The 27,452-nt window shown below is 41.1% G+C and overlaps 1 protein-coding gene across 50 annotated transcripts in view; it reads left to right on the top strand.

Annotated features, from left to right (window-relative positions):
* DTNA (dystrobrevin alpha) overlaps nucleotides 1-27,452 on the top strand; it is a 434,483-nt gene that overhangs the window by 266,892 nt on the left and 140,139 nt on the right. For all 50 annotated transcript variants that reach the window (XM_069568764.1, XM_069568760.1, XM_069568778.1 and 47 more), the window contains one exon: nucleotides 21,936-22,003. In XM_069568764.1, coding sequence (XP_069424865.1) covers nucleotides 21,937-22,003 — 67 coding nt within the window. In that variant the 5' untranslated portion in view covers nucleotide 21,936. The remainder of the gene's footprint in view (nucleotides 1-21,935; nucleotides 22,004-27,452) is intronic.

Raw genomic sequence — 27,452 nt, 5'->3', positions numbered from 1 at the left:
GATGCAAGTTCGATCCCTGGTGGGGGAACTAGGATCCCCCATGTCATGCCGTGTAGCCAAAGGAAAAATAAAAATAAAAACTTTAAAAAATAAGAGTATATTATAAATTTTCAAAAATATTCATAGTATATTTTTGCCAAAAACACAGCAGATCAGCTGCATTGTTTGAAAATAGACCCTGTCTAAAAGTAATGATGAAAGTGAAAGTGAAGTCGCTCAGTTGTGTCCAACCATTTATGATCCCAGGGACTGTAGACTCCTCCGTCCGTGGGATTTTCCAGGCAAGAGTATTGGCGTGGGTTGCCATTTCGTTCTCCAAGGGATCTTCCCGACCCAGGGATCGAACCTGGGTCTCCCATATTGTAGGCAGAAGCATTTACCTTCTGAGCTGCCAGGGAAGTTGAAAGTAATGATAGAAAATTCAGTAATCAGTTTAGAAAAATTAAAAACAATCTAGTTTTAGAGATGACAAAATTTGGAAAAATAATTCTCTACTTGTTTATCCTATGATTAGATCTTACTACTTTACCAAACAACCTAAGTTTTGTGAAGAAGGGCATAAGATACCACAGGAGGCATGCCTAACTTTCTTTGACTCAGGAAGAAATTAGCTTCATTCAAAATTGGGTGGTAGAAAAAAGGAATTTGTATTCATTTTAAACAGTTGCATAGTGAAAGTATTCATATTTGAAGGCTATTTGGCTTCTTTGAAAATATTAAGTGTTATCCAAAATTGACCACTTGGGGCTTAGCTGAAATGTGTGTGTGTGAAAGTTGCTCAGTCATGTCTGACTCTTTGCAACCCCACGGACTATAGCCTTCCAGGCTCCTCTCTCCATGAAATTCTCCAGGCCAGAATCCTTGAGTGGGCAGCCATTTCCTTCTCCAGAGAATTGTTCCAACACAGGGATTGAACCCAGGTCTCCTGCATTGCAAGCAGATTCTTTACCATCTGAGCCATCAGGGAAGCCCACTAGCTGAAATGGGACTGTATTTTTTTATGTATGTAAAGACTATCTTAATCATCAAAGCACTAGCATTTATTAAGGAGACTGAGTCAGACTGTATCTGTGAAGGTTATCTAAGTTCATAAGCAGCATAGTTTAAAATTTTAAATGATCTACATGTGAAAAATTATTTTGTGAAATAATCATGAAACTTCTTTCTGTTATTTAGGTGAATGTTTAATTGTTTAATTATTTCTTCTAAGATGGCCTATTGTTCTTCACCCTTTCTCCCCATCTCTTAAAAATATACTTGAAGCTATCAAAACAGAAGTGAATGATTTTTTTTCCATTTTATTTCGAAGTAGTTTCTCTTTGCAGCAACTGACCCATCAATGTCATGTCCTCTGTCATAGAGAACATATACCAGAGGCTGCTCGGAGAGGAAGCCTCCCAGTTCTGAGGAATAGCTCTCAGATGTGAGTTTCACTGCCAGTGCTGCTAGGTCAGATCCTCCGAAGCTTTTTAGTCTCTCCCCATCTCCAGTTCATCCTGTGTATTTACTGTTAGGTTAATAGTCTACAATCACTGCTTGCATTATTTAACTCCTGCACACAAGAATCTTCCTATAGCTCGTATTTTTCTTCTCTGTGGAGTGGAAGCTCCCCAAAAGGCCTGAAGTCAGTGGACTCTCCTGATTTCTTGCATCCTAGGCACTAGTGGTACCATTACTGAACCATGAGCAGTAAAACCAATCTACTCACACTGGGTTGTGGTGAAGGAAAGGGCCGCATTTATTGCAGGTACCAAACAAGGAGTGTGGGCAGCTAATGCTCAAAAAAAAAACAACAACAAAAAAACTCCTCCCTAATGGATTTTAGGTAAGAATTTTTAAAGATAAGGTGAGGAAGGGGTTATGATCAACTCCTACACAGCTCTCTGGTTGATGGTGAGGTAGCAGGGCTGTGTTGTGTCACAGTGCTTAACATTATCATCAATGCTCAGGCTCTAGCCAGTCTGAGGGCTATGTGCTGTGGTCATCACATAGTTAATGTCTTCCATTTGATAGGGGTTTTAGTTTCAGTTAAAAACTCAAGAATATGCATCAGATACTGTTGTCTGTGGACTTCAGGTAGGAACTAAAGATTCTGTGACTGCTACATGCTGATTTACTGCTTAAACTGTTGCCAGGTCTCCTGGCTCTCCTGCTGTTTTTGTCTCTACATGCTCACGTCCTTTCAATTATTAATCCTTGAGCCAGGCTTCTGTGACTCAGAGGAGAACTGGGACTCCACAGCTTTTCTACAAACGAGACAGGCAGAGAACATGGTGGGAAGGGTCTGTCCTGGGAAGGCCTGATGGTTACAGTACTAACAAACAACACAGATGTGGTGCATGCCTCCATGACGCTGATAGACTTATGAGTGATACAGATACCAAAAACAATGTCATAGAATATTTTTGGGTATAATACTGTAAGTTATAAAAGTAAACTACGAGGGTATTATGAAAGCAGTTAGATATAGTGTATTAGAGAAATTCGGAAAGGCTACCCTGGTGTAGTGTTGTTGTGGGAGCTGGCCAGGATTGGGGCTGAGAGGAGTTGGGACATGCCAAGGGAAGAGAAAAGAATATATTTCAGCTGGAGGAAGCAGCAGAAAGGCCCAGAGGCCTGTGTGACTACAATGCAGCACGTGGGCAGAGCAATGTGGGCTTAGGACAAACCGAGGAGCCAGGTCACTCAGGACCTACCAAACCATTTAAAGACATATATATATATATATATATATATATATATATATATATATATATATATATATATGCCCAGTCTCAGTTACAGCACGTGGAATCTCTTTTAGTTGTGGAATCTTTCACTGTGGCAGGTGGGATCTAGTTCCCTGATGAGGAATTGTATCTCAGGGCTCCTTGCACTGGGAGATCAGAATCTTATCCACTGGACTGCTGGAGACATCCCAAGGCTTTGGAGTTTAAACTGCAGTCAGTAGGAATTCCATCCTGCGTGTATTTGCTATTTTTCAGAATGCATCTTAGTTTACTGCAGAGGCCATTAGACACAACAGATTTTTCTACTCCATTAGCTCCTGTCATCATGAGCTGTCCTAACAGAAACACAACCAAGGAAGGCACACATTGAAGGCTAGTGAGGACAGGATACCAGACCTCAGGAATGAAATGATGTAGTGTGTCAGCTTCTTTCAACACAAAGGTGTCCACACTGACTGTTTGCTGTTCAGAATGTAGGGTGTGCTGACCAGGCAGATTACTGAGCAAACCATGCTCAGCCAGTGCACCTTTGTGAGGTGTTGCCCTGCGTTAGCCCCTCTCTCTCCTATTCCCTCTTCCTGCACCTCGGTCTCTATTCTCTCCTTCTAGCTGCCATCCTGATCAGACCGACCCCTCCCTTCTACCGTCAGGGGTCTACTGGGTCTATGGGAAGAGAGTCTTTGATGGTCAGAAGCACCGATCTAATAATAGTGCCCTTATATTTGAAGTTCACAGTCCTGGGAGGGTTATGGTTCCAAAAGCCCAGAGCCCTGAGCGGCACATTAATGAAGGATTAGTGCAGGACTCTGTGCCTGAGAAAGTTTCCCAGATGGAGATTCCAAATAACTCCTGACAAGTTTTGCAGAGAAAAGCTGCGTAATTAGCTTGAACTTTTTGAACTGAAATAAAAAAAAGAAGAAGAAGAAGAAGCCCGCCTCTGATTCTGTGGAATTAAGATATAACTCTCTCTGTATTAGAGGGAGAGGGAGAGGGTGGGATGATTTGGGAGAATGGGAATTCTAACATGTATACTATCATGTAAGAATTGAATCGCCAGTCCATGTCTGACGTAGGGTGCAGCATGCTTGGGGCTGGTGCATGGGGATGACCCAGAGAGATGTTGTGGGGAGGGAGGTGGGAGGGGGGGGTCATGTTTGGGAACGCATGTAAGAATTAAAGATTTTAAAATTAAAAAAATATATATTAAAAAAAAGATATAACTCTCTCTGTATTCAAAATAAACACACCTGTCACACTCTGAGTGACATATTTAAAAACTAAAAATGACCATTACTTTCTTCCTTTTTGTTTGGAGGTGAGAAATGCAGTTTCTCTTTTTATTGGTCACCATCACAAAGAGTCTTGCCTCCATAAAATACTGGCATAATCCTGAAGTTTGGATGAATAAAGGCACATCAAACTAGAGAAAGCTCTGTCATTTCAAGGCCTCATTAGCTAGGCTGCTTTGCAGACTATTAATGGACCTGGGGGAACTATAACTCAAGTTTAAAACATTTTCAGACAAATGGAGTCACAAGTTAATGACTCGCTGGCTTGAAAGGACTTCTGTGGACCCCTGGTGATGGTGACACTCACTTGTGAACTTCGAGGTTCTCATCCTTCATTCCCCCTCCCTTCCATAACACCCCATATTCATTTCTTGATGGTAGTTCTCTAGAGAGTTTTCGCACTCAAGGGACTGGCTCAAAGAAACAGATCTGTAAAGCAGAAAAGAGGAAAAGTGGCACATGGTCTTGTGAAGGCAATTATACAGCAAAGCATCTCTAACCAGGACCCAGGAACTTTACATTTCTGACTTTGCCACTTCGCTGTGTAGCCTTGGACCACTATCATTTGACTTCCAACTGGCACTGTTCTTACCAAGTGACACCACAACGTGGAGAAACATTAGTTCAGACACATACTGCAAATGGGAAAGTCATGAGGAGGAGCTTCCTGGTCTGAATTCTTGATTTGCACACCGGTTTTGTTTGCCCCTGAAACATGGTGCAGGTTCTGGCTTTTTTATTTGAAATGGCCTGACTTTATTGTGTGAGTGATGGAACTGATGCACATTTCAAGCCTAATAAATGTAACAGCTCACAGCTGGAAGGGAGCATCTCTGAGATGGATTTCCATGCTCCATGAACTCAAAGGATACTGTTGGTCACATGTAGTAAACTTCCTAAGCCCCAGAATCCCTTTCAAAAGCTTATGGGAGCTTTTTTTAAAGGACAGTTTTTTGGTAGTTCTTTCTCTCAGTGCCTCATCATTTCCAGGTAGGCCCATTAAGTCTTTGAAGTCACTAAGGTGCTTTAAAATGTATTACTGCTCCAGTGCATTGAATGACAGTGAAATGACAGGGCTAGTCTGTGTCCCTGGAACATCGGGAAATGGCTTGAGTGCCCCTCAGCAAAAGCCTTTGTTCAAAAAGAACTGCTTGTTCCGTCCGGGACACTGAGCTCGCTGTTCATTACCCTTTGCCGCGTTCTCACGAGGGTCAGGGAGCCTTGTTTCCCTAAGTGCAGACACCAAAGCATGAATCGGGAACACTTGCTCCCAGTATTCACAGATTCACAGGGTGGACACAAAGACGCAACACGGGAGTGGCTTTTACATCCTCAAAAGTGTGGCCACCATGGTGTTCAGGTTATTAGGCTAAAAACACTTTGTTTGGTTCTTACTCTGCATCACTGACTCTCTAGCACTGTGTCTGTGTAGCAGGGCGTAATTTAGAGTATGGGCATCTTGAGTCAGAGAAGCACTGTGTGTGTGTGTGTGTGTGTGTGTGTGTGTGTGTGTGTTTTACTTGTTCCACTTACAAGTACTAAACTTGGGGGATTGTGATTCAAAAATTAGCTGTGTTTTCTGGTTTTCTGGACAGGTCTGTTTTCCACTTAATTGTATTGTATATCACTTTGTCCTTTATATTATCATAAGAATAACATACTGTAATAAAAGGATGTGCTCTTTTAAATTGGGTTCATGCAATTCATTGTGGTACTGACTTGGGGATCATAAAGTTACCAGGAGCAGGCACCTCATTTTCACAGCCTTTGGTTAACTAGCTACTTTCATGTTTCAGAATATTCTATTATAAGCAGGGTAGTCTCCCATCCAGATGAGTTTTGATATATGATAGATTGTGTGTGTGGATGCTAAGACACTTCAGTCATGTCCGATGCCATGCAAACTTCTGGATTGTAGCCTGTCAGGCTCCTCTGTCCATGGGATTCTCCAGACAAGAACACTTGAGTGGGCTGCCATGCCCTCCTCCCAGGGATTTTCCCAGCCCGGGGATCAAACCCACATCTCTCATGTCTCCTGCATTGGCAGGCGGGTTCTTTACCAGCAGTGCCACTGGGATAGATTGAAGGGGTTCCAATGACCAGTGATTCCTCTATTGAGATAGTCTTATGTATGATCTTATATTTTAATAATTGAAAATATGCTTTATCAGTAAAATATTTACCTCTATTAAGTTTGACGATACTGATTAAGCAATCAGAGCTAATTCGATGAATTAATATAGATGAGATCAGAGTGTAGCCTGGTTAATTCTAACCAGGAAGTCCCTGAGATTCAAAGAGTTTGCATCAGTGAATTCCACCACTAACCCTCCGGAGTGGACTATTCCTGGACGGAGGCTGATGCAGCGACTCCTGTATAAGCCATCTAGATGCATTCAAGAATTACCGAGGGCACATTACTAAAATTTGAGTTTGTATTTTATGATGGCATTTATTGAGCAAATGCTCAATAAATGTTAGTAATGCTCAATAAATGTTAGTCCAAAACGTGTGGCAATAGGATGAAGAGACTAAAAGCTTGAAATGAAAGTCAGTCAGATGAACCTAGGTTTAAGTTTCATGCTAAGCCGCTTCAGTCCTGTCTGACTCTTTGCGACCCTATGTACCCTAGCCCACCAGGCTTCTCTGTCCATTGGTTCTCCAGGCAGGAATACTGGAGTGGGTTGCCATTTTCTCCTCCAGGGTTTCAATTTCAGCTCTCCAAAATCTGTAAGACTCAGTTTCTTCATCTGTAAAATGGAGGATTAAATAAGATTATGGCAATTAGGGATTAACACAAATGGGTCTCAATAAATGAATTAGTGGTATTTCGGAGTTAGTGGAGTGTCAGGTGGAACAGGGAGAGAGTACAGCCCAGTGGCAGGTATGTGGCCTCCAGAGAGACCCCTCAGCGCAGATCCTGGTTCAAATCCTCAGTCCAGATCACACCGCAGCTACCAGCAGTGTGACCTTCAAGAAGGTTCTTATTCTTCCTCAACTGTGTTAGGTCCTTAAGGCTGCTGTAATCAGTTATCACAAATCTAGTGGCTTGATTAAAGCAACACAGATGTACTACCTTACAGTTCTAGAGGCCCAGGAGTCCAAAATGGGGCTGACTGTCTGAAATGAAGATATCAGCTGATTGCTTCCCATCTGGAAGTTCAAGGAGAGATCATCTCCTTGCCTTTTCCACCTTCTAGAAGCTGCCTTCATTCCTCAGTCTGTGGGCTTTTCCTCCATCTTCAAAGTGTCTCTCTTTTCCTTATAATAAGGACTCATGATAACCCTGAGCTCACCCAGATAATGCAAGATCATTTCCCCATCTCAAAATCCTTAACTCAACCAAATCTACAGAGTTCCTTTTGCCAAGTGTGGTGGTGGTGTTCAGTCACCAAGTTGTGTCCAACTCTGCAGTCCCATGAACTGCAGCACGCCAGTCTCCTCTGTCCTTTACTGTCTCCAGGAGTTTGCTCAAAGTCATTTCCATTGAGCCAGTGGTGCTATCTAACTATCTTATCCTCTGTCACCCCCTTCTCCTTTTGCCTTCAACCTTTCCCAGCAACAGGGTCTTTTCCAATGGGTTAGCTCTTCTCATAAGGTAGCCAAAGTAGTGGAGCTTCAGCTTCAGTGTCAGTCCTTCCAATGACTATCAGGACTGATTTCCTTTAGGATTGAATGGTTTGATCTCCTTGCTGTCCAAGGAACTCTCAAGAGTCTTCTCCAACACCACAGTTTGAAGGCATGTAAGGTGACGTAGTCACAAATCCTGGAGATTAGGACTTGGGCATCCTTGAGGGACTGTTATTCTATCTTCCTCATCCACCTTGCTTTTCCCATCTGCAAAACAGGGTAGTATAATATGACCTATCTCAGAGTTAGGAGCAAAAAATAAGTCAGATAGTTCATGTAAAATGCTTAGTTCAGAGCCTCCCCACACTTAGTAACTACTTAATGAAGGCTATTTTTGTTATTATTATTAATGAATAAATCTCAGAGTCCCTTCCTGCTCCATAACCCAGCCATTCATGCCTTTGCTTCACCCAGATGATTCAGAGGTCCTGCCTGATTCCCGACAAAAGAAGAAGGCGCCTTTCCACCAGCTGCCTATTCTTCCCCACTCGGATTCTTGGCGACCACCAACTTAGAGCCATGGCTCTCTCAAGAAACAGAGATTTCTTCCAGACGTTCCTTACTTTCAAACAAAATTCTCTTCAATGGAAGGGGCATAACGGAGAGCCTTATAATTCAGAGAAACAGACCCAGAGGCAAAAAATAAGGGCTGCCTCTGTTTCTTCTCTTTCCATTCTGTATCCTATTGTACCAGTCAAGTCTCGTCCCAGGGAAGGGACCCTGGTATTCAAAATGCCATTGTTTGCTCCTGGGGATCTTGCAGCCGTAACTTTTGGCTGCTCCTACACTCTGCCTGTTTCTTCTCCATGTGGCCTATTTAATGCTGGCCTGTGCCTTCATTAACCCCATATACCTGGCTGTGCTTTTATTGAATAACAGTCATCAAAGTCCCTACAATGTTATTGCTGTCTTCTGAATTGTTCTGTATTATCTCAGCCTGAGATAGTCTCCACTGAGAGAATTTGAGTGGGGAAAGGAAAAAAAATAGTACATTAATGTAATTAGCTGACTAATGATGAACCCAGAGTTAGCCTCTCTCCCACTTTTTACTGACCCATTAAACTAGAGTGAAAAGTTGTTTGAATGTGGGTTCCCTTAAAGTTCTTATTTTAAATGAAAACAAAATAATTCTTCCTGCCATCTAGAATACTTAAGATATGCCCTTTAAAAATACTTGTTCTGATCCAAGTAAGTTTTCAGGGATATCTAGAAGAATGAGTAGGGAGAAAAGGGACTTTTGAAAAAATTCAGTAAACAGGGACTTCCCTGGTCAGGACTCTGTGCTCCAGTGCAGGGGGCAGGAACTTAGATCTCACATGCTAAACAGTGCAGCCAAAAACTAAAATTTAAAAAGTTTGTAAACATTTCCTGTGGTCTGTGCATACCCTTCATGGACTGTGCTTGGAACCCTGTGTTCTTCTTATGTTTTGTTACTGGTTCTGAATCCATATGTATACAGCGATGGTCAGATTGACAACCTCCCACCTACCTCTTAGCCCTCTTTCACCACAGGCCCTCACATCTTCCTGATCTCAGAAGGAGGTTTTCTCATGTGACCTCTGAGGCGTATCATCCAAACCTGACCTCTCCAGAAAGCATCCACGAGCCATGGTTCTTTCCTTTCCCCAGTAAATCCAAATGCCATCCCCTCACTGCTGTAATCTTAGTACACAGACAGATATTAAGAAGAAAGCCACTCAATTAATTCCATTAATGTGAATTTTCTGATCCTCCAAGGAAATTTCCATTTTTAAGGCCTAACAACTAATGCTTTTCTTTCTTTTTTCCCCAAATTTATTGAGACATATTTGACAAATAAAATTATAATTTTATATGTAAAGTGTACAACGTGATGATGATTCAATAGACATATATACTGTGAAATGATTCCCACAATCAAGTCAATTAACACATCCATCACTTCACATAGTTACTTTTTTATTTTGATGAGAGCACTTAACATCCACTCTCTTAGTAAATTTCATGTTTAAAATACAGTATTATTAGCTACAGTCACCATGCTGTACATGAGACCCTTAGAACTTTTTGTGTAACTTTTTTCTTTTCCCGCTCTTCCTGCGTTTGTTTCTTGAGCTAAGAACTGTCTGCTTTGTTGGTTTGAGTCATATTCCCTAATGCACATAGAAATGAAGAAAGTGAATAAAGGAGCAGAGTTAAAGAAAGGAAAAGAAAGGGCAAGAAGGGCGGTCTGGATCAGAGAAAATGGAAAGAGGCAAGGTGGAAGAAAATGATGAGGGATGAAGAGGATATAGGCATTTTACGATGTGCAGGTCTCTTTTCTCAGCAAAATTGTGGCATTGTTACAGCCCATTAACTTGATCCTGCCCAGCTCCCCTTGGCATCCACTCATGTATTTCTTCACTTCTGCTTTAGTCCATGTCAGTGTGTGTATCTATGGGCAACCTCCCAACACCACTGCCTGCAGGATAGTCGTTCCCATGAGTCTTATTTCATACGATTCCATTTTAGTTTTTATTAAGAAGCCTAGCGGACTCTATAGTTAGACATGTCTGGTTTTAAGCCCTAAATTGATCACCTGGGCAATTACTTAATCTCTCTGAAGCTCGGTTTCCACATAAGTAAAATAGAAAGAGTAATACGCCATTGTTATGGTGTTCTTATAAGAACATAATGAGAAAATTCCTTCTTAGTGTTTGGTATCTTGTTCACTTTTTTGTAAAACAGTTGTGTTTTAAATAGTATTGTGATTTTTATTATTGTTACTGTATCTTCTCCCAGAAAACGTCTGATTTTCTTGTCCTCTTGCAGAAAACAATGAACTCCCTGCCTGTCCCCTTTCCACCTCTCCAAATCCAGCATTCCCCAACTCTAAAAAATAAGAAATGGAAAATTTAAAGCACTCATTCCTCCCTGGCTTATATCTGAATGCTCAGTGCTCTGCCCTTCACTTTTATTCTCAGTCTCCTCAGGGAAATCTAACTCCTACAAATCCAGATAGCAATTAGCCCATGGTCAGTAGTAGCCTCAGTTTTGTTTTGCTTTCTCAGCACATTAGCCATGGACAAGAGAGGACCTGTTTCTTTCTCCTATTCTTTTTGCTGCTGTTTAGTGGCTAAGTTGCATCTGACTCGCGATCCCTGGCGAGTCCGCCAGGCTCCTCTGTCCACAGGATTTCTCAGGCAAGAATACTGGCATAGGTTGCCATTTCCTTCTCCAGAGGATCTTCCTGACCCAGGAATGGAACCAGCATCTCCTGCTTGGCAAGCAGATTCTTTACCACTGAGCCACCAGGGTAGGCCTTCGTACTCTTTTCAGGCTCCTCCAAAACAAAATCCTTTCAAGCACCAGGAGTCATGCCAGTAAAGTCCTAAAGAACGTTGCCTTTCCAGATGCAAGTTTCTGCCTGACACTCGCATACTGACTTTGTATATCTGGGCACCCTGGGTTCTACCACATGAGGAGCCCATCACTATCTTCTCCGCATCATGCCAGCACTACCTCAACATCTTTCCTGTTTTCCTGGTGTTCAGAGGCCAGGTTGCTCTCTCCTCTGGGCAGCTGCTCTGCAGATATATCCATTGACTGCTCCCTTTCACTAATGATTAGTGCTTCCTAAAAAATAAAGCTACCTTTGATTCTCACCAAATCCTGGCTTTCTTCCTCAAAACCAGCCCATGCAAGGAGCTATAATTTCTTCATTTGTGTATCCAGAGACATAAGCATTTTGGTGGGGTGAGGATCCATACTTTTTATCAAATCATTGAAAGGGGCTAAACTTTAAAAGAAATTATAGACTGGATAGTATTGCATTGCTTAATCAGCTAATACCTCTTAATTAAGAAGCTAAATTGAACGCAATCACTTCAAAAAAGTTTTGAATTACATTTTTACAATTTATCAAATTATTTTACTTGCATAAGTGTGTATACATATACACATTTTTACATATCCAAGTAAAATAATGTATATAGTATATACAGTATATATGGGACTTCCCAGGTAACTCAGTGATAAAGATCTGCCTGCCAAACAGGATGCGGGTTTGATTTCTGGGTCAGGAAGATCCCCTGGAGAAGGAAATGGCAACCCGACTCCAGTATTCTTGCCTGGGAAATCCCATGGACAGAGGAGTCTGGCAGGCTATAGTCCATGGGGTTGCAAAAGAGTCAAACATGACTTAATGACTAAACAACAACATACAGTATGTATACTATTATCTGTATAATACTATGTATATACTATACATATATAGTATACATGTATACTATATAAATATAGTATACCACTATAATGAGATTAAGTGGGGCTCAGAAATAAGTGGGGCCAAATTCAAAAATTTGGAGTTGTCTTATTGCAAGATTAGTGAAAAACTGTCTTACAATTATGGGGAGAGGGGAATTTTCATTCTTCATTTATTTAATTTCATTCAATAAATATGTCGGGAAAGGAAATAGACCTACATTTATGAGCAGGGACATCCTACACTGAATTGAGACGGTTCCAAATAGTCAGAAGGCAGACCGTTTCCTAACACCCGCCCCTCAGAAGTTAAAGACTTCACAGCCCCAGCAGAATGGCAGGGAAGACTCTGGTTCCAGTATTCAGGTCAACCATAGATCCCCCATAACCAAGTGGGCCTATCCAGTATGTCCCCTACATACAAATGAGTCCTGTTCTGAGAGTGCATTCATAAGTTCAATTTGTTCATAAACCCAACAAAGTTAGCCTACAATTGACTATACAGTACTGCAATGTAATAGGTTTATAATACTTTTCACACAATACATTAAAAATAAGCACAAAAAATAAAGAAAACACCTTTAATCTTACAGTAGAGTACTTGAAAAGTACAGTAGTGCAGTACAACAGCAGGCATACAGGGGCTGGCATCGAGTGAACAGGCTAGAAGAGTTACTGACTAGAGGAGGAGGGAGGGGAGGTGGGAGATGGGAGAGCTGAAGGATCGTCAGCAATGGGAAACGGAGGGCGAGCTGCAGCTTCACTCACACCTGGTGTTGACGGCACAGGTTCTGGCTCTTTGCTGGATGCAGCTCTATCTAACCCTCTTGATAAAAATGACCCAGTGATGTCTGGGTCATAGCTCTTTTGTTCTCATCAGAGATGACACGGTAGCACTGCACTGCATTCTGAACGGCTGCTGGCTCCTGCGTGTACTGTTCTATGTCCAGGTCCTGTGCCTCAAAAGCCAACAGTGACTCCTCAGATAAAGAAAACCTCCTTGCCATTTCCTGCTCCACTTGTAGAGAATGCACACACGTGACAATGTACGCCAGACACGTGAGCTAACTTACGTGATTGGACATGCAAACGTACATTCGCATCTTTGAAAGTTCACAACTTGAAGGTTCATGGGGACTTCCTATACAAGTAACATTATTGCTTGTGAGAAATATAGATGCGCACACACACAACCCTTGTCCCAAAGGCACATCATATGAGATAAAACACGGTTCTCTAAAAACATCTTAGGTCCCAGTGCAGAGCTGAAGGCAGCGGTACAGATGACCCCCTGTACTTGTGGTTGTCTCCCCCAGAGACTCTTGAGGTCCCTTTGATGAAGCTCTTAGGCAGGGCTTCCAAGTCCTTCAAAGACTTTCTAGTCCTTTTAACCTCACACAACAGAGTCCAAGTTTTTATCGTCTTCCTTCCAAACGGCTCCTTTTTCCCCATACCAAACTGCTCCCAGCCCTGCTCTGCAATCTTTAAATCCTGACTAATAGGAGGAGGTGAGAATCATACCCCCGTGCTCTTGAGCAGAAGGCCTAGCCTCATACCAAGCCAAATGGAGTCAAACAAAAGCCAGTGACCTTAAACGTCTTGTACACTCTAACCCCAGAAAGCCTTCCTTCCTGACTTGAAAGTACCACTGATAGTAGTCCTCTCCAGATAAAAATTGTTTTCTCACTTTTTAATGACATTTTTTTTGTTACTTAAAGTTTGCCTTAGTATGTACCCATATCAATATATCAGGGCTTCCCTGGTGGCTCAGACGATAAAGAATCTGCCTGCAATGCAGGAGACCTGGGTCCATCCCTGCATTGGGAAGATCCCCTGGAGAAGGGAACGGATACCCACTCCAATATTCTGGCCTGGAGAATTTCATGGACAGAGGAGCCTGGTGGGCTACAGTCCATGGGGGGTCACAAAGAGTCAACTGAGCGACTTTCACCATCACCATCGCCATCAGTGTATGCATATTTACATTCTCTGAAGAATTAATTATCTTCTCCCTTGGCTCAAAGTACATTGTAAAGTGGATCTTACAAGCTAGAGAAACATATTATAAGGCAACACAGGAATTCCAGCCTAGGGACTTCCCTGGTTGTCCAGTGGTTAAGAATCTGCCTGCCAATGCAGGGGACATGGGTTCCACCCCTGGTTTGGAAGCTAGGATCCCACATGCCTCAGGGCAAGCTTGGTTCACCACAATCACCAAGCCGGCTTTCCTAGAGCCAGTGCTGGGCAACAGGAGAAGCCACCGCATCGAGAAGCTGTGCACTCGTGACTGGAGAGCAGCCCCCATTTGCTGCAACTAGAGAAAAGGCCAGGTGCAGCAACAAACACTCAGTGCAGCATCGAACACTCAGCACAGCCAAAAATAAACTTTTTTTAAAAGAATTCCAACCTGCTGTTATTGTTCAACAGTCAAACTCAACTAACACAGTATTTCTAGTATTAATCTGGCTATGTATCAGGGATGCCTGTGATGCACTTTTAAAGTGCAAGGGTTCCACTTCAACCCCCGATTCAGTAGATCCAGGTAGTATGTGTATTTTTTTATGAAGTCTCCAGGCCAGGGTGATGTTCAGCCACTGCTGAGAACCACTATGGTGGGTACTTTGGAGGAAAGACCAAATCCCTGATAACAAATCCAGCGGGTCCTAGCCCTAAAATAGTAAGCTCATGTCCCTCATTCCCCAAAACAAAACTCAAGTTCCAAGATGATGTTCAAAGTAAAAGGCTGAGCCAGAAACCCATTATAGCCATTTATTTCAGTGACAGCATTTTCCTACTTTCAGGAGCTCATCTAGATAAAGGACTAGGAGGTAGAAGCAAATGCAATTATACTTTGCCTCAGGAAAGAGCTCTGAATGCTGTTCTATCATATTGCCAGAGATCGGGACTAGAAAGTAAATCTGAGAAAATGCTATCAGAGGCCCCTTTTCATTAATAGAAATGGAAACAGGCTTTTATATGCCACCAGTAAAGAATCCACCTGCCAATGCAGGAGCCGCAGGTTCGATCCCTCGGTTGGGAAGATTCCCCTGGGGGAGGAACTGGCAGCCGGCTCCAGTGTTCTTGCCTGGGATAACTCTATGGACAGAGGAGCCTGGCAGGCTACAGTCCATGGGGTCACAAAGAGGTAGACACAGCTGAAGTGACTGAGCATGGACAGGCACACAGGAAATCAGTTGGGGAGGAAAGGAGCTTGGAAGGGCCTGCATTGCAGTTATTCACTTTGGGCATCCCCACAGTTGGTGACGGCTGGACCCCGCACGTTCCTGTCATCCACCTGGAGCGAAGGGAGGGAAGTGTAAAACCTGGGAAGGGGCTATCACACTAACTGCTAAATCCTCATGTCTAGTGTTTGCTAAAGGGGAGCAGAAGCCAAGCAGAGCCAGACATTTCTAAAAACACTGTCAGCTTTGGTGAATTTAAAATGTGAGAGTGTGAATCAGGGTATGAGTTGCTGTGTTTGTATGTGTCTGGGTTTACATAAATCTGGACGCTGGGAACTGTTTTCATCTGAATGATCATTTCCAAGACGACAGTGATTTAAAATGGGGGGATTCCGGTAAGAAGTAACACCCAAAGGGATTTCTTAGTGACATTTGAGAGTTCTGTGAGTCCTTTCTCCCTAGTCTCCTTTTGGGCTGTTGATCACCAACTGCTTTTCAGTTTACCAATTTCAGAAAACCTTCATTTGCGTTGAACAGTGGCGGCAGGAATAAGATTGCTGGCTATTAGAATCCATACTAGCTGAAGAATCTCAAAATTAAAAGCAAAAAAAATAATGGATTCCGTTTCCTGCTCTGTCAGAAAATACTTTATATTTGGGAGGGCCTGAGTCTCAAATTCTTCAGCTAGAATTTGAGAGTAATATTAATAATATCTCTTCAACTTCCTCACCAGGTTATAGGGAAAAGCATTTTATAATCATCAGAAAGTTATACAAATGGAAGACACCATTAGTTTAAGCTTCTACATTTAAAATGTCTTATACATCATCCGTAATAGAAATGTCTGTTTATTACAGATGATGTTGGATTAAAGAGCTGTCATGAAGGATGTGATATTTCAGTGTGAACTTCTCACTAAGCCAAAATGAAATGCACTTTTCTTCCAATACTCTGCGCCTTACATTTGGATTTATTCTTTATTTCTTTCCGGTTCCCACACTGTTCTACTCTGTTATTTCATTCGCTTCCTATATAGGGGCTAAGAGGTGGAATCCTTCTTGTCCAGTTTTCAGCCTTTTTTAATGACTGTGCTGGAAGAAGGGTGACTTGATGACCTCACCTCCTACAAACCCATTATGGCCAGGAGATCAGCAGAGTGTTTTCTAACATAGGTGAAGTTCCCCAGGAAAGTGAAAGTCGAGGTCCTCTCCTCTGCTGTTCTCTATGTGACCTGCCAGTCACCAAGTCCTACTGAATGTGGCCTAAATATCTCTCAAGTCACTCCTTTAGCCTAAGATATATCATTCTCACTCCTGAATCACAGAAGTATCCAGCTAACTACACTCTGCCCTTACTCTTGGGTTTCTACCCCTTACCCTCCTGCTCCCCAGTCTTTCCCTCACTCAACATACAATCTGGAGAAATCTTGCCAAAATCTGTTTAGATCAATTCCCTGCTTAAACCATGGATGGCACCCAGCCTTTTGGAAGAAAGCCATATACTATCTAGACTTGACAAATAAGGCTTTCTAGATGGGATGCCTACTTGCCTCTCACTTGCACTCAGCAATACTGAACTATTCCCAGTTTCCAAATGCAACATATAACATTTTTCAAACTCCACACTTCTTTTTTTAGTGATTCTTTCTAACTATAATTGCCCTCCCTTCACTCTTTTCTATCTGGAAAATTCCTATTTCTCTCTTAAAGCTCTGCCCCAGAGTCACCCTTTCTCTGATAACTCTTTAGAATCTTCCTAGATATAAACCACTATATCCAGCAGAACATACTTCATTATTGTATGTATTACACCAATTTATAATTACTTGTTAGAGACTTTGTTTCCCCTTCTAGAATGTGAGCTTCTTAATGGCAAGGATCATGTCTTACTCATCTTCAGATCTCAAGAAGCTAGCAGTGCGTCTGATCAATTGCAGCTAAATTATAAATATTGCTTAAATAAATGAGTGGATGGAGTCTCAAACCTGAAAACAATGCACAGCCTATGTAATCTGTGGGACTGAGTGCTAGGAAAAGAAACATCTGATGGGGCTTATCCCTTATTTGTCATTGTTAGTTCTTTATGCTTTTGACATTGCTGCGATCTTCTGGTAAATTCCAAGGTAAACATCTCGTCTACGTGAATGAGCAACAGAAACAGATCAAATCAGGCCTGTTGGTGAGCCGTGCACCTTGTGATATTAGTACTATCATAGACAGGTTATTTTCCCCTTCATCTCCTCCATATGACTTCAAGCAGTTGTTGTTATACTTAAATTTACAAAAAAGCCAAGCTTCTTGACAGTTTAAGAAGTGAAATTCTTCTCTGTAAAGCGCTTTCTCCTTCCTCTACTGAAAGTTTTGCTCTTCTTTCTTTCTAAACTGATGAGAATATAGCCAGGCATTGTGTATTACAAGTTCCACTAATCAGAGTTAAGTTGGAAACTAAGCAGCCTGATTCAGGAACTCATTTTGTCCATGAGTCCTTCCATGGAATCAGTGTAAGGTAGAAACTGGCGTGCCCCCATTTTTATGATTTTCACTCTGATCAATGAGGAATAAATGAATATTCTCCATTTTATCTAGCAACACTGCTTCCCAAGAAACTCTGGGGGTAGAATGAGAGGTGTGCTATTTTTCCTTTTATATTTGTAATTATTTTCCAAGTTTTCCATTATTTCATACCACTGGGTTTTTCTTTCTTTTCCTCATAAGGTACACATTTTACTTAGAAGTGAGAATTAATACCTATTGTGTAACTAATGATGATTCCTTTATGATTTAATTAACCAAAATGGGGGTGAATAGACCAAAAGGTGACATCAGTGTAGTTTGCATATATTTCACCTTCTGCTTCATAATGCAAGATTTTGCTTTAAAATGCATGGTCTGTGGAGAAGGAAATGGCAACCCACTCCAATATCCTTGCTTGGAGAATCCTGCAGACAGAGGACCCTGACTGCTACAGTTCATGGGGTTCCAAAGAGTCAGATACGACCGAGTGACCAAACAACAACATATAATAAGGTTAGTTTTTCATCACTGGGGAAGTGTTTCAACAATCGGTTATCCACTGTCCAAAAAAAGCATAACTGGACCTTACAAGGAAATATGAGGCATTTGTATTTAGCAGCTCTGATTATGAAATATAGTAGACGTAACCACAGAAAGGAGAAAATACTTTACTGAGTAGGACATGGAGCCCTGGAAGACATGAAGACAGTAAGCCAGCCCATACAAAGATTTAAATCAACTTTGGCATGGCAGAAAGTGCCAGAAAGATGTAATAGACAACTGGCAGAAAACAACAATGCATATGAATAAATACGTCATTTAAGAGCAGTGCTATGACACAAAGCAGTCGGGGAAATAGGTGGTGCACGCCAACCGATGTGTTGTGTTCAAAGAACTTGAATAAAGAAAGCGTGTTAGGTTCTTAACCCCATTAATCAGAAAATTACAAATTTATTACCAGTCTTGACTCTCAGATGGATTAAAATCTAACCTGGTTAATATGCCATACCTGTATCAGTGTGGAAAACAGGAGGCTTGTCATCATTACCCATGTCGATGTGTCTCCTCTGGTTTGGGGTGGCAACGTGGCATGACCTGCCCACTTTATAAACGGGAGTTCCTTTTGAAACAGTAATTCTAGATCTAGGAGTTTCATCCCACTGGAATAAATACATAAGTATAAATTGTTTTAAATGCCTGGTCTGAGATTATTTTTCAAATATAAAGTGGATTCACTCATTTCAAATAATTAATCTCTGAAACTAATACGATTGGAATCTCACTCTTCTACGAGTCAGTTTTTGAAAATATAATTGAAAGTCCACTTTGAGGAAAGAGAACTTATTCTTCCTTTCTCTCTCTTTCCTCTTTTTTAAATGTATTTTATTCATGTGTTCAATAAATACCAACTGGACATAGTTTTGTTGATTGGATTTAGCTAGACACTGTGACTGATTTAAATTTTCAGCCACTGCCCCTAGAAACCTTACAGAGACACACACAAAGTTAACTAGAAAAAGAGCTGTCACAGACAGTACCAAGTGAGTAATGCGGGCACCATTGCCACAAGTTCACAGGCCAGTCTTTACTTCCCTGACATTTTCAATCAGAGTTTGCTAGCCTGCCATCCTTTGTGATTTATTTTTAATGATTCTTTTCATCTCAATCCAACATATAGACAGATACAGGAACATATCCTGTTTTATCCCCTATCTACTACTTCAACTCTACTTCTGAGCTCTTGAAATAAAAAATGAAAGCTATCCCCAGACTATTTTGTGAATGTCAGATTATTATCTTACCTGCCTCCTCTGGAGAAAAGGAGATGGGTTACATGAATCAGGAAGGGCATGTTTTTCTCCAGGCCTCTGTATTTCAACCATACCTGCACATTCAAAATCTCATAAAAAGAAAATATTTGACTGTGTTCAGCACTGCATCATTGGGCTTCCCAGGTGGCTCAGTGATAAAGAATCCACCTGCCAATGCAGGAGACAAGGGTTTGATCCCTGGGCCAGGAAGATCCCCTAGAGAAGGAAATGGCAACCCACTCCAGTTCTTGCCTGGGAAATTCCACAGAGTAGCCTGGTGGGCTACAGTCCATGGAGCTAAAAAACAGCTGGACACAGCTTAGCAACTAAACAACACCACCACTGCATCATTACCAAGTTGAAGAAACTTCATTAATAATTCTGAAAATTACAGATTTATTACCAATCTTGACTCTCAGATGGATTAAAATCTAACCTGGCTAATATGCCTTACCTGTATCAGTGTGGAAAACAGGAGGTTGGTCATCATTACCCATGTCGATGTGTCTCCTCTGGTTTGGGGTGGCAACGTGGCATGACCTTTCCAATTATTATTTCTGACCTTGGTTATATTATCACCCATTGTGAACAGGTATGCACTCATAACTCTGTAAAGTGAAAGTATTAGTTGCTTAGTTGTGTCTGACTCTTTGTGACTGCACGGACTGTAGCCCACCAGGCTCCTCTATTCATAGGATTCTCCAGGCAAGAATATTGGAGTGGGTTGTCATTCCCTTCTCCAGGGGATCTTCCTGACCCAGAGTCTCCTCCATTGCAGGCAGATTCTTTACCATATGAGCCACCAGGAAAGTTCCCTTAACTCTGTAAACCAAGGCTATTCCAAGCACTCCTTTTCCTTCCTGGCAATAGACAGATAATCCTTAACTCATAGAAGAAACTGGAGAGACTGACCAGTTTGTCTGACATTCCATTTTGTTTCACCACCAGTGTTCTTCTTTTACTCTCCAGTGAGTCCCTTCGTACACAGCCCCTCATCTTTTGAGCTGTCTGCCCCATTCACAGTGGACCCTCCATATCTGCGGGGTCCACACTGAGGATTTAACCATCTCCCATCAAAGGCAGATCCAGAGGGCCAAATGTGCAACACTATTTTATGTAAGGGATTTGAGCATTCAAGGATTTTGGTATAGGGGAAGCAGGGGAGGGACTGGAACCAGTCCCCCTTGGCTACCAAGGGAGGACTGTAGTTCCTTGACTTTAACCCCCAGGTAGTCAACCTCTCTTGCATTCACTGTATTTTTTCCACTACCGTGGCTATGATTACTTCACTGTGCTTCTATTGTTTTTATGCTTCCGTATCTCCCTACTGGAGTGTAAGCCCCTTGAGGGCAGGAGCTGTGACTTCATCACTGTTGTATACCCAGGGTTGAGAGAGAGACATAACTGACTATGGGGGCTCAGAGGAAAGGCCCTAAACCCAGCCCATCATAGAGAGTTAGGAGAATTTCAGAGGAAAATATACCTAAACTGAGACCTGTAGGATGACTGAAACTTATCCATGTATAGAGTGAGCAAGTCCAGACAGAAATAATACTGATAGCTTGAGAAAAATTCACATTTGAGAAAGAACAAGGTCCATTGAAAGACATGCAAGAAGATCAACTGTGCCTTCTTTTACCATGTCTGAATGCAAACATATACGCATATATCAGTGTATGTATATTTGTGTGTATGAGAGAGGAAACTTTAGTTTTTAAAGGTTTAATTAGCTATAGCAAAAAATAAACTCCATCCACATATAAAATGCTTACTATTTAGCCCAAAACTCTCTTCCATTAACTTTCCCATAATTTTCTTTTTCTTCAGTCAAATTTTAATTTTTTTAATCCTTTTGTTTTAATTTTTCATTTTAGATGTTGGTGTTTTTATAGTATTTTTAAAATAATTCCATTACAGATAATGGTATGGTTAAGTAGAGAGAGGTGAACCTAACCAGTACACAATGAAATTATTGTGTACTGAAAAACTATTGCAGGTTCCAAACACTTCCATTAGAAATGAACATTTGGAAAATAACCTGCTTCTAAATTGAGGTTTTAGGTACAGCTGGGTCAAGTTGCAACAGAATGTAGTGGAAAGTAGACTGGTCTTGGAGTCAGAAATATCTGTGCCATTGACTTTACTAAGTCTACGAGAGTCTCGCTCTCGTCTTTTCTTGAATGGGATCTGTAACATCTGCTCGAAGATTCTTTGCAGGCATTCTGAAAGTTGATAGAGAAACTGTATGTGAAATGAATCATCTAACCCAATGATGGCAGAGGGTTATATTCAGTCATAGTGCAAGGTGATCCTCTATTGTAGTTATTTGTGTGTTAGAAAATTAAACTTTCATACTTCCTCCAACAACTGCAACATTGTATATGGACAATATGTACAACCATTTAAGTAAATCAAGAGAAAGCTCTTCTTTTTAAATACACAGTTTTCAATAGTTTGTGTCTATGTTTGTAGCATAACTAAGCATGTGTGTTTATATAGAAATGGCTGCTTGCCTCATTAGCATGAGGCTAATACACATTGTGGTTATTTTGTCTCATAGAATGATTGAAGATAGTGGGAAGAGAGGAAATACCATGGCAGAAAGAAGACAGCTCTTTGCAGAGATGAGTAAGTATGAAACTTTGAAGTCCATTGAATGCTCATGGAAAGACCTGGAAATAAAACTTAATCCATATGGCATTTGTTCTTTTCCTTAAAATCCTAAATTCTTTACAGAAAATGTATGTTTGGGCATTTTTTGCCTCCTCTTAGGTAAGAATTAAATTAGGCAATGAATCCTCATAATTTGTTATTAGGACTGTATATCTTATATGAAAAAAAAAATTTGTGAACCTAAATATATATATATATACATACAGACACTTAATAAATACTATTTAGTGTTGGCATTAATACAATCAACTGCACTTCAAAGTCTGTGTTCATTTCCCACGCTATCACAGGGGCTGGCACAGTATAGGCACTAGATAAAATTGTTGAAATGAGTCAGTGAATGACTTACTTGCAAAATGATATCATATGCTCATATGGGAGAAAGAAGTCAGGCACGATTACCAGACAAAGCTAAAGCTATCATTTGAACTTCACGCCAAGGGGAGAAGCTGTCCTACAAACTAGTTTCTAAAAAGTGAAACGGAAAACAAAGTTTAAAAGAGTTTGGAGGTGACCTGCTATACAAGGAAAACCAAACCACTGACTCCAGTGGAGAACTCACTAAAGGTTGTCGGTTTAAGTAAATACAAGGTTGCTGTGTAAGTAATTAGGTGGTGGTATCTCCTTCTAGACCATTTTTCTTATTCATAAGGAAGGAGAACTTGACATAAGGAGGGAGGAACACACATCTCAAATTAAATGTTATAAAGAAAAAAGTATAGTTCTCTTATTGCCTTTTTATCTCTCATTCTCTGCATAAGGAATGAGGAAGAACAGAACTGAGTCATAAGCGTTTTACTCCAAGAAGGCAAGAGACAAAATTAGGTTTCTCCTGGAGACTGGAACTGATTGGCAAGAATGAGGGTTGAGACAGATAAAGGAAAGCCCCAGATAATAAGATTCACATTTTTCTTTATCATTTCCCAATAATCTGGAGTCACCAAGACAGCGTACGAACTAACAGAGAGGAAAGAAAATTAAAATTGATGCGGGGAATCTCAGTCGCTCTCCTTGCTTTTTCCACTTTTAGAAACATGTCTGAAGTGCCCGTGAGAGTTTCAGTCATGACTTTCCAATTTCCTGGGCTGTGTAGCTTCACTTCTGGCCTGACCAGTCACCTGGAACTGTGACCTCTGTTGATACGAATCTAGCAGAGGAGGGAACCTAGTTGCTACCTGCCCATCTAAGCAAAATCAAGACCAGTACAGGTGTCTTCTTGTATCATAGCGTCTTAGACTGAAGAGGCAAGACCCATGTAGATCATAGCAAGTAGTAGTGTTGGTCGCTCATCCATGTCTGACTCTTTGCAACCCCATGGGCTGTAGCTTGCTAGGCTCCTTCTGTCCATGGAATTCTTCAGGTGAGAATACTTGAGTGGGTTTCCATTCCCTTCTCCAGGGGATCTTCTCAACCCAGGAATCATACCCAGCTCTCTTGCATTGCAGGCAGATTCTTTACTGTCTGAGCCAATAGGGAATCCCTATGTGGATCATGGGCCAGTGTTTTATCAGAAAAAGAAAAAATATTAATATTTAACAAAGAAAAGCAATAAAGTCTTAGGAAAAATCTTTAAATTTATCATTGTTATATTAAAGACTGTATCAGCCAACAGACTGTAAGAATTATGAAATTGTTCTTATGTCATGATTTTGAAAACATTTATCTGAATTTCAGTACATTATGCCAGCTCCTGCTGCACCTGGTCTGGTGCCTAGCACAGACAGACACATATGTCACAGATTTCTTTTGAATTAAAGTTGTCCAGCTCAAAGAAAGACTGACATAAGTTTTATATCCATACGAACAGAAAAGCTCTAAATTTTTCAAGCAAGAGACTTAGGAAAATTGTGCATTCATTTCCCAAACTGTAACTTAACCTTTCTTAGAAACTTGTCAGAAGGTCATGCAGTATATGAAATCATTTTGAGTTCTCCTGATTAGTGATCAAAATAGTTAAGCAAGCCACACAGATATGTATCTTTCTTCCTTTCTTCCTCTCTTCAAAAGCAGGTAAACACATCTGACTTGAACAATCCATTAGTGAGCATCATTTTCAGGTTAACACTAAATAGGACGCACCTACAGTAAGTGGGATTCTGCCAGATTAAACAATTGACTGATTTCCAAGAGAGACATTGATTTTTTTGTGTGTGTGAGACATTGATTTTGATAGATTGTCAGACAAAAGAAAAAGGTAACCTCGTTGAGAATGTGTTAAATATTTGAAAACTGTATGGGTTACCCCAACTCTATCAGTGGGATGCCAAAGAAAGACAAGGAAACTATTATCAGAGAAGATTGACATTGAAGCTTAGAAAGTAACTTCTTCCAGAATCTGTGATGTCTAAACAGAGAGCTTAAAAAAATGAAGGAATTTGTGAAATCTGGTCAGCTAAGTATGAGTTAGAAGTAGTTATTTTTTAAACATGGAAGGAAAGTGCTCAAGAGATTCTTAGTTTTGGAAATTACAAATGTCACAAATGTAAAAAAAAAAAAAAGGAGTTAAGAAGGCAGGAAAGACTTTTTTATGACTCTTGCCAGAGGGGAGAGAAGTGGAACTCAGCTCTACCAGAACCAAAGACAGGAGGGTTTCTAAACTCAGGGGTGAATAAGAGCAGACAGACTGGAAGATATCAGAGGGTAAGTTGGTCAACAATGACAGTGGTCATTGTCACGGTGAGCAAGTTAGGTGTCTACCCTCCCACAGAGACTAGGAGATCTTCAAGATTTCATTTCCACGGTGTGGCTTCCAGTCCTGAAGAAAGATGTGTGTGTGTGTATCCCGTCACCCAGTCCTCAGCCGTGTCCTATTCCCTGAGACCCCATGGACTGCAGCCTGCCAAGGTCCACTGTCCATGGAATTTTCCAGCCAAGAATGCTGGAGTGGGTTGCCATTTCCTTCTCTATTGAAAAAGATATTTCTGGGCAAAACTGGCAAAAGCTTGGGAGGTTTACATCTTTCAAGGGACAGACAAAGAATTTACAAAGGAAAGTTTTCTAAAGTAAATGCTCTAAGAAAAGAGAGATCAAAGACCTAGAGAATAAAAGAACCCTATCTAAAGGTTAGTCAAGCAGAGGGGAACCTTACAAAAACCAAAGAACAGAGAACAGAGTAACAGTTGATCAGAAGGACAACTGATAAGAAATTTTGGCAAATTCAGGTGATTGTAGCGCATACTTGTATTAAACATCTATTCTGAGCTCATAGCCACAAGCAACAGAGGCAAAAAAAAAAAAAAAGACAAAATTAAAAGTAATATAGACTCACAAATAAGCCAAAAAACAAAACAAAAAAATCTCTGTGGCCACATACTTTGATTAAAGAAATTTTAGGCAAGTTGCCCTAAACTAAAATTTCCCCTCAGCATAATGCCCTAATCATCTGTTTACTTGGTACCTTAGATTAAAGTTAAAAAGGCTCCAGTTAAATGTAAATGTCGTTCTCACCTTAACCTTTTCCACCGTCAAATAAGTTTATCAGCTCAAATAAATTTAACAGACTGGCTTTCAGCAGAGTAAATTGTTTGCACTTGGAATCAAACTCCCTTTCTTCTCTTTTTCTGCTGAGGGCACATTTACTCTGCTTTGTGTGACACTTACTAGTGAACATGTCTGTGTCACTCACTCACAGAAACCTCTCCTTCGAGACAGAACCTGGACCTTTGTCGCCAAACCCATTCACCTTAGATGCGGAATCAATGTTGGTTTGAAAGCCTCGGGGCACAGGATAGGTAGGTTTTAATGAGAGGGAAATGGTTAAGAAACACTCATTCAGAAAGTGGAAGGCAGCATAGTCTGATGAGGAAAGTTCTGGGACGAAAGCAGCGTGATAACTGCTGGTCTCTGAGTGAAGGAGGGACCAGAAACCAAAGGGAGGCAAATGGAGGTGCTCAGCAAGCACTGTGGAGTGGTTCAAAGACAGAGGCCCCTTCGGGACCCTGACAGCAGTCAGCGTGTGCATAGCTGGAATGCTGCCTAGCGCGTGATTTTGCAATGCACACTACGAGTTTTAGGGAAAACAACTTCAAAAATTCAGGAAAATGGCGTGAATGATCCCACTCCCATAGGCCATGATATCCATAGGCCATGGATGCAGGGACCATTTTCACTTGCATCTTCATTTCTCTTGCTCTTCAGCATCGTTGGGATGTCACTTCCATAGATCACCATCGTGGAAGTGCCCCCTTATGTCACCTCCGTAGCCTGGTCTCTTGATTCTTCTGATCTGTTTCTCTTTTTCTGTCTCTTAGTAGCCTCCAGGCTCTCTGAAGCTCAGATTTTAACCAAAGTTTTGCTCTTGGCCAATTCTCTCCCTGTACAGTGTGACTTTCCCCCAAGGTTTCTTTCAAACCTCATGCTTGAGTCATTATTTCTGAAGAACTTACATAATTGTTTATGTCCATAATGTCTTCTTTTAAAGGATTATTTACAAGTATTGAGATTCTCTTAATTGTTGAACCAAACTGGGCATTGCTAAAAGTACATCTTCATCCTGGGGAAAAAGACAGATTGAATGCTCATGTATTTCTGATTATCTCTATGTCTCTACTTATCATGTGTTCTAGAGAGTTCGTTTCCCACATGAGCCTCTCAGATTGACAGAAGACATGAAACTCGGAAGATCCTTTGAAATGCCAGTGGCAAAATAAAAATTTAAGTACCATAAGGGTTAGAAATATGAGCTTTAAAAGTAAAAGAAAAAACTAAGCAGATTAAATGTGAAGTCCTACATTTAGCCCCCAAATAAGCATTTAAACAGAAAAGATATAACTTAATAGAAGTGCTTATGATTTCAAAAGCCAGTTTTAAAAATGCCAGCTTAAAAGAGCCAGAAGAATGAACCATCTATGAAAAAAATGGCATCAATTAGTTTCCTTATCAGTAGTGGTAACAATTGCTTTCTGTACATTCCACACAGGTAGGCAACAGCTGTGGCATTTGGGCTAATTTTGAGGTTCCCTGGTGGCCCAGACAGTAAAGAATCTGCCTGCAATATGGGAGACCTGGGCTCGACCCCTTAGTCAGGAAGATCCCCTGGAGAAGGGAATGGCTACCCACTCAAGTATTCTTGCCTGGGAAATTCCATAGACAGAGGAGCCTGGTGGGCCACAGTCCACCGAGTCACAAAGAGTCAGAAAAAACTGACTGACTAACACTTTCACTTCTACTTTTCACTTTGGGTTAACTTCATAAATCTCATTTCGAGGAGATATTAGTCAGACAGAACAGGATCACTGGAATGGGTAAGGGTCTCAAATCCATGTCTGATGATAATGACGATAATAGCAGCATCCATATATTGAACCACATTGTGTGCCACTCTCTGGGTAGATGGACATTGTACTTGAAATGGCTTTGGACTTGGACATTTTCAACCCAAAAAACTCAAGGAGACACTACCCCG

This window comes from Ovis canadensis, chromosome 23, assembly GCF_042477335.2.
Source record: "Ovis canadensis isolate MfBH-ARS-UI-01 breed Bighorn chromosome 23, ARS-UI_OviCan_v2, whole genome shotgun sequence".
NCBI lineage: Eukaryota > Metazoa > Chordata > Mammalia > Artiodactyla > Bovidae > Ovis > Ovis canadensis.
Note: the sequence above shows the minus strand (reverse complement) of the source record. Positions and strands in the feature narration are given on the sequence as shown.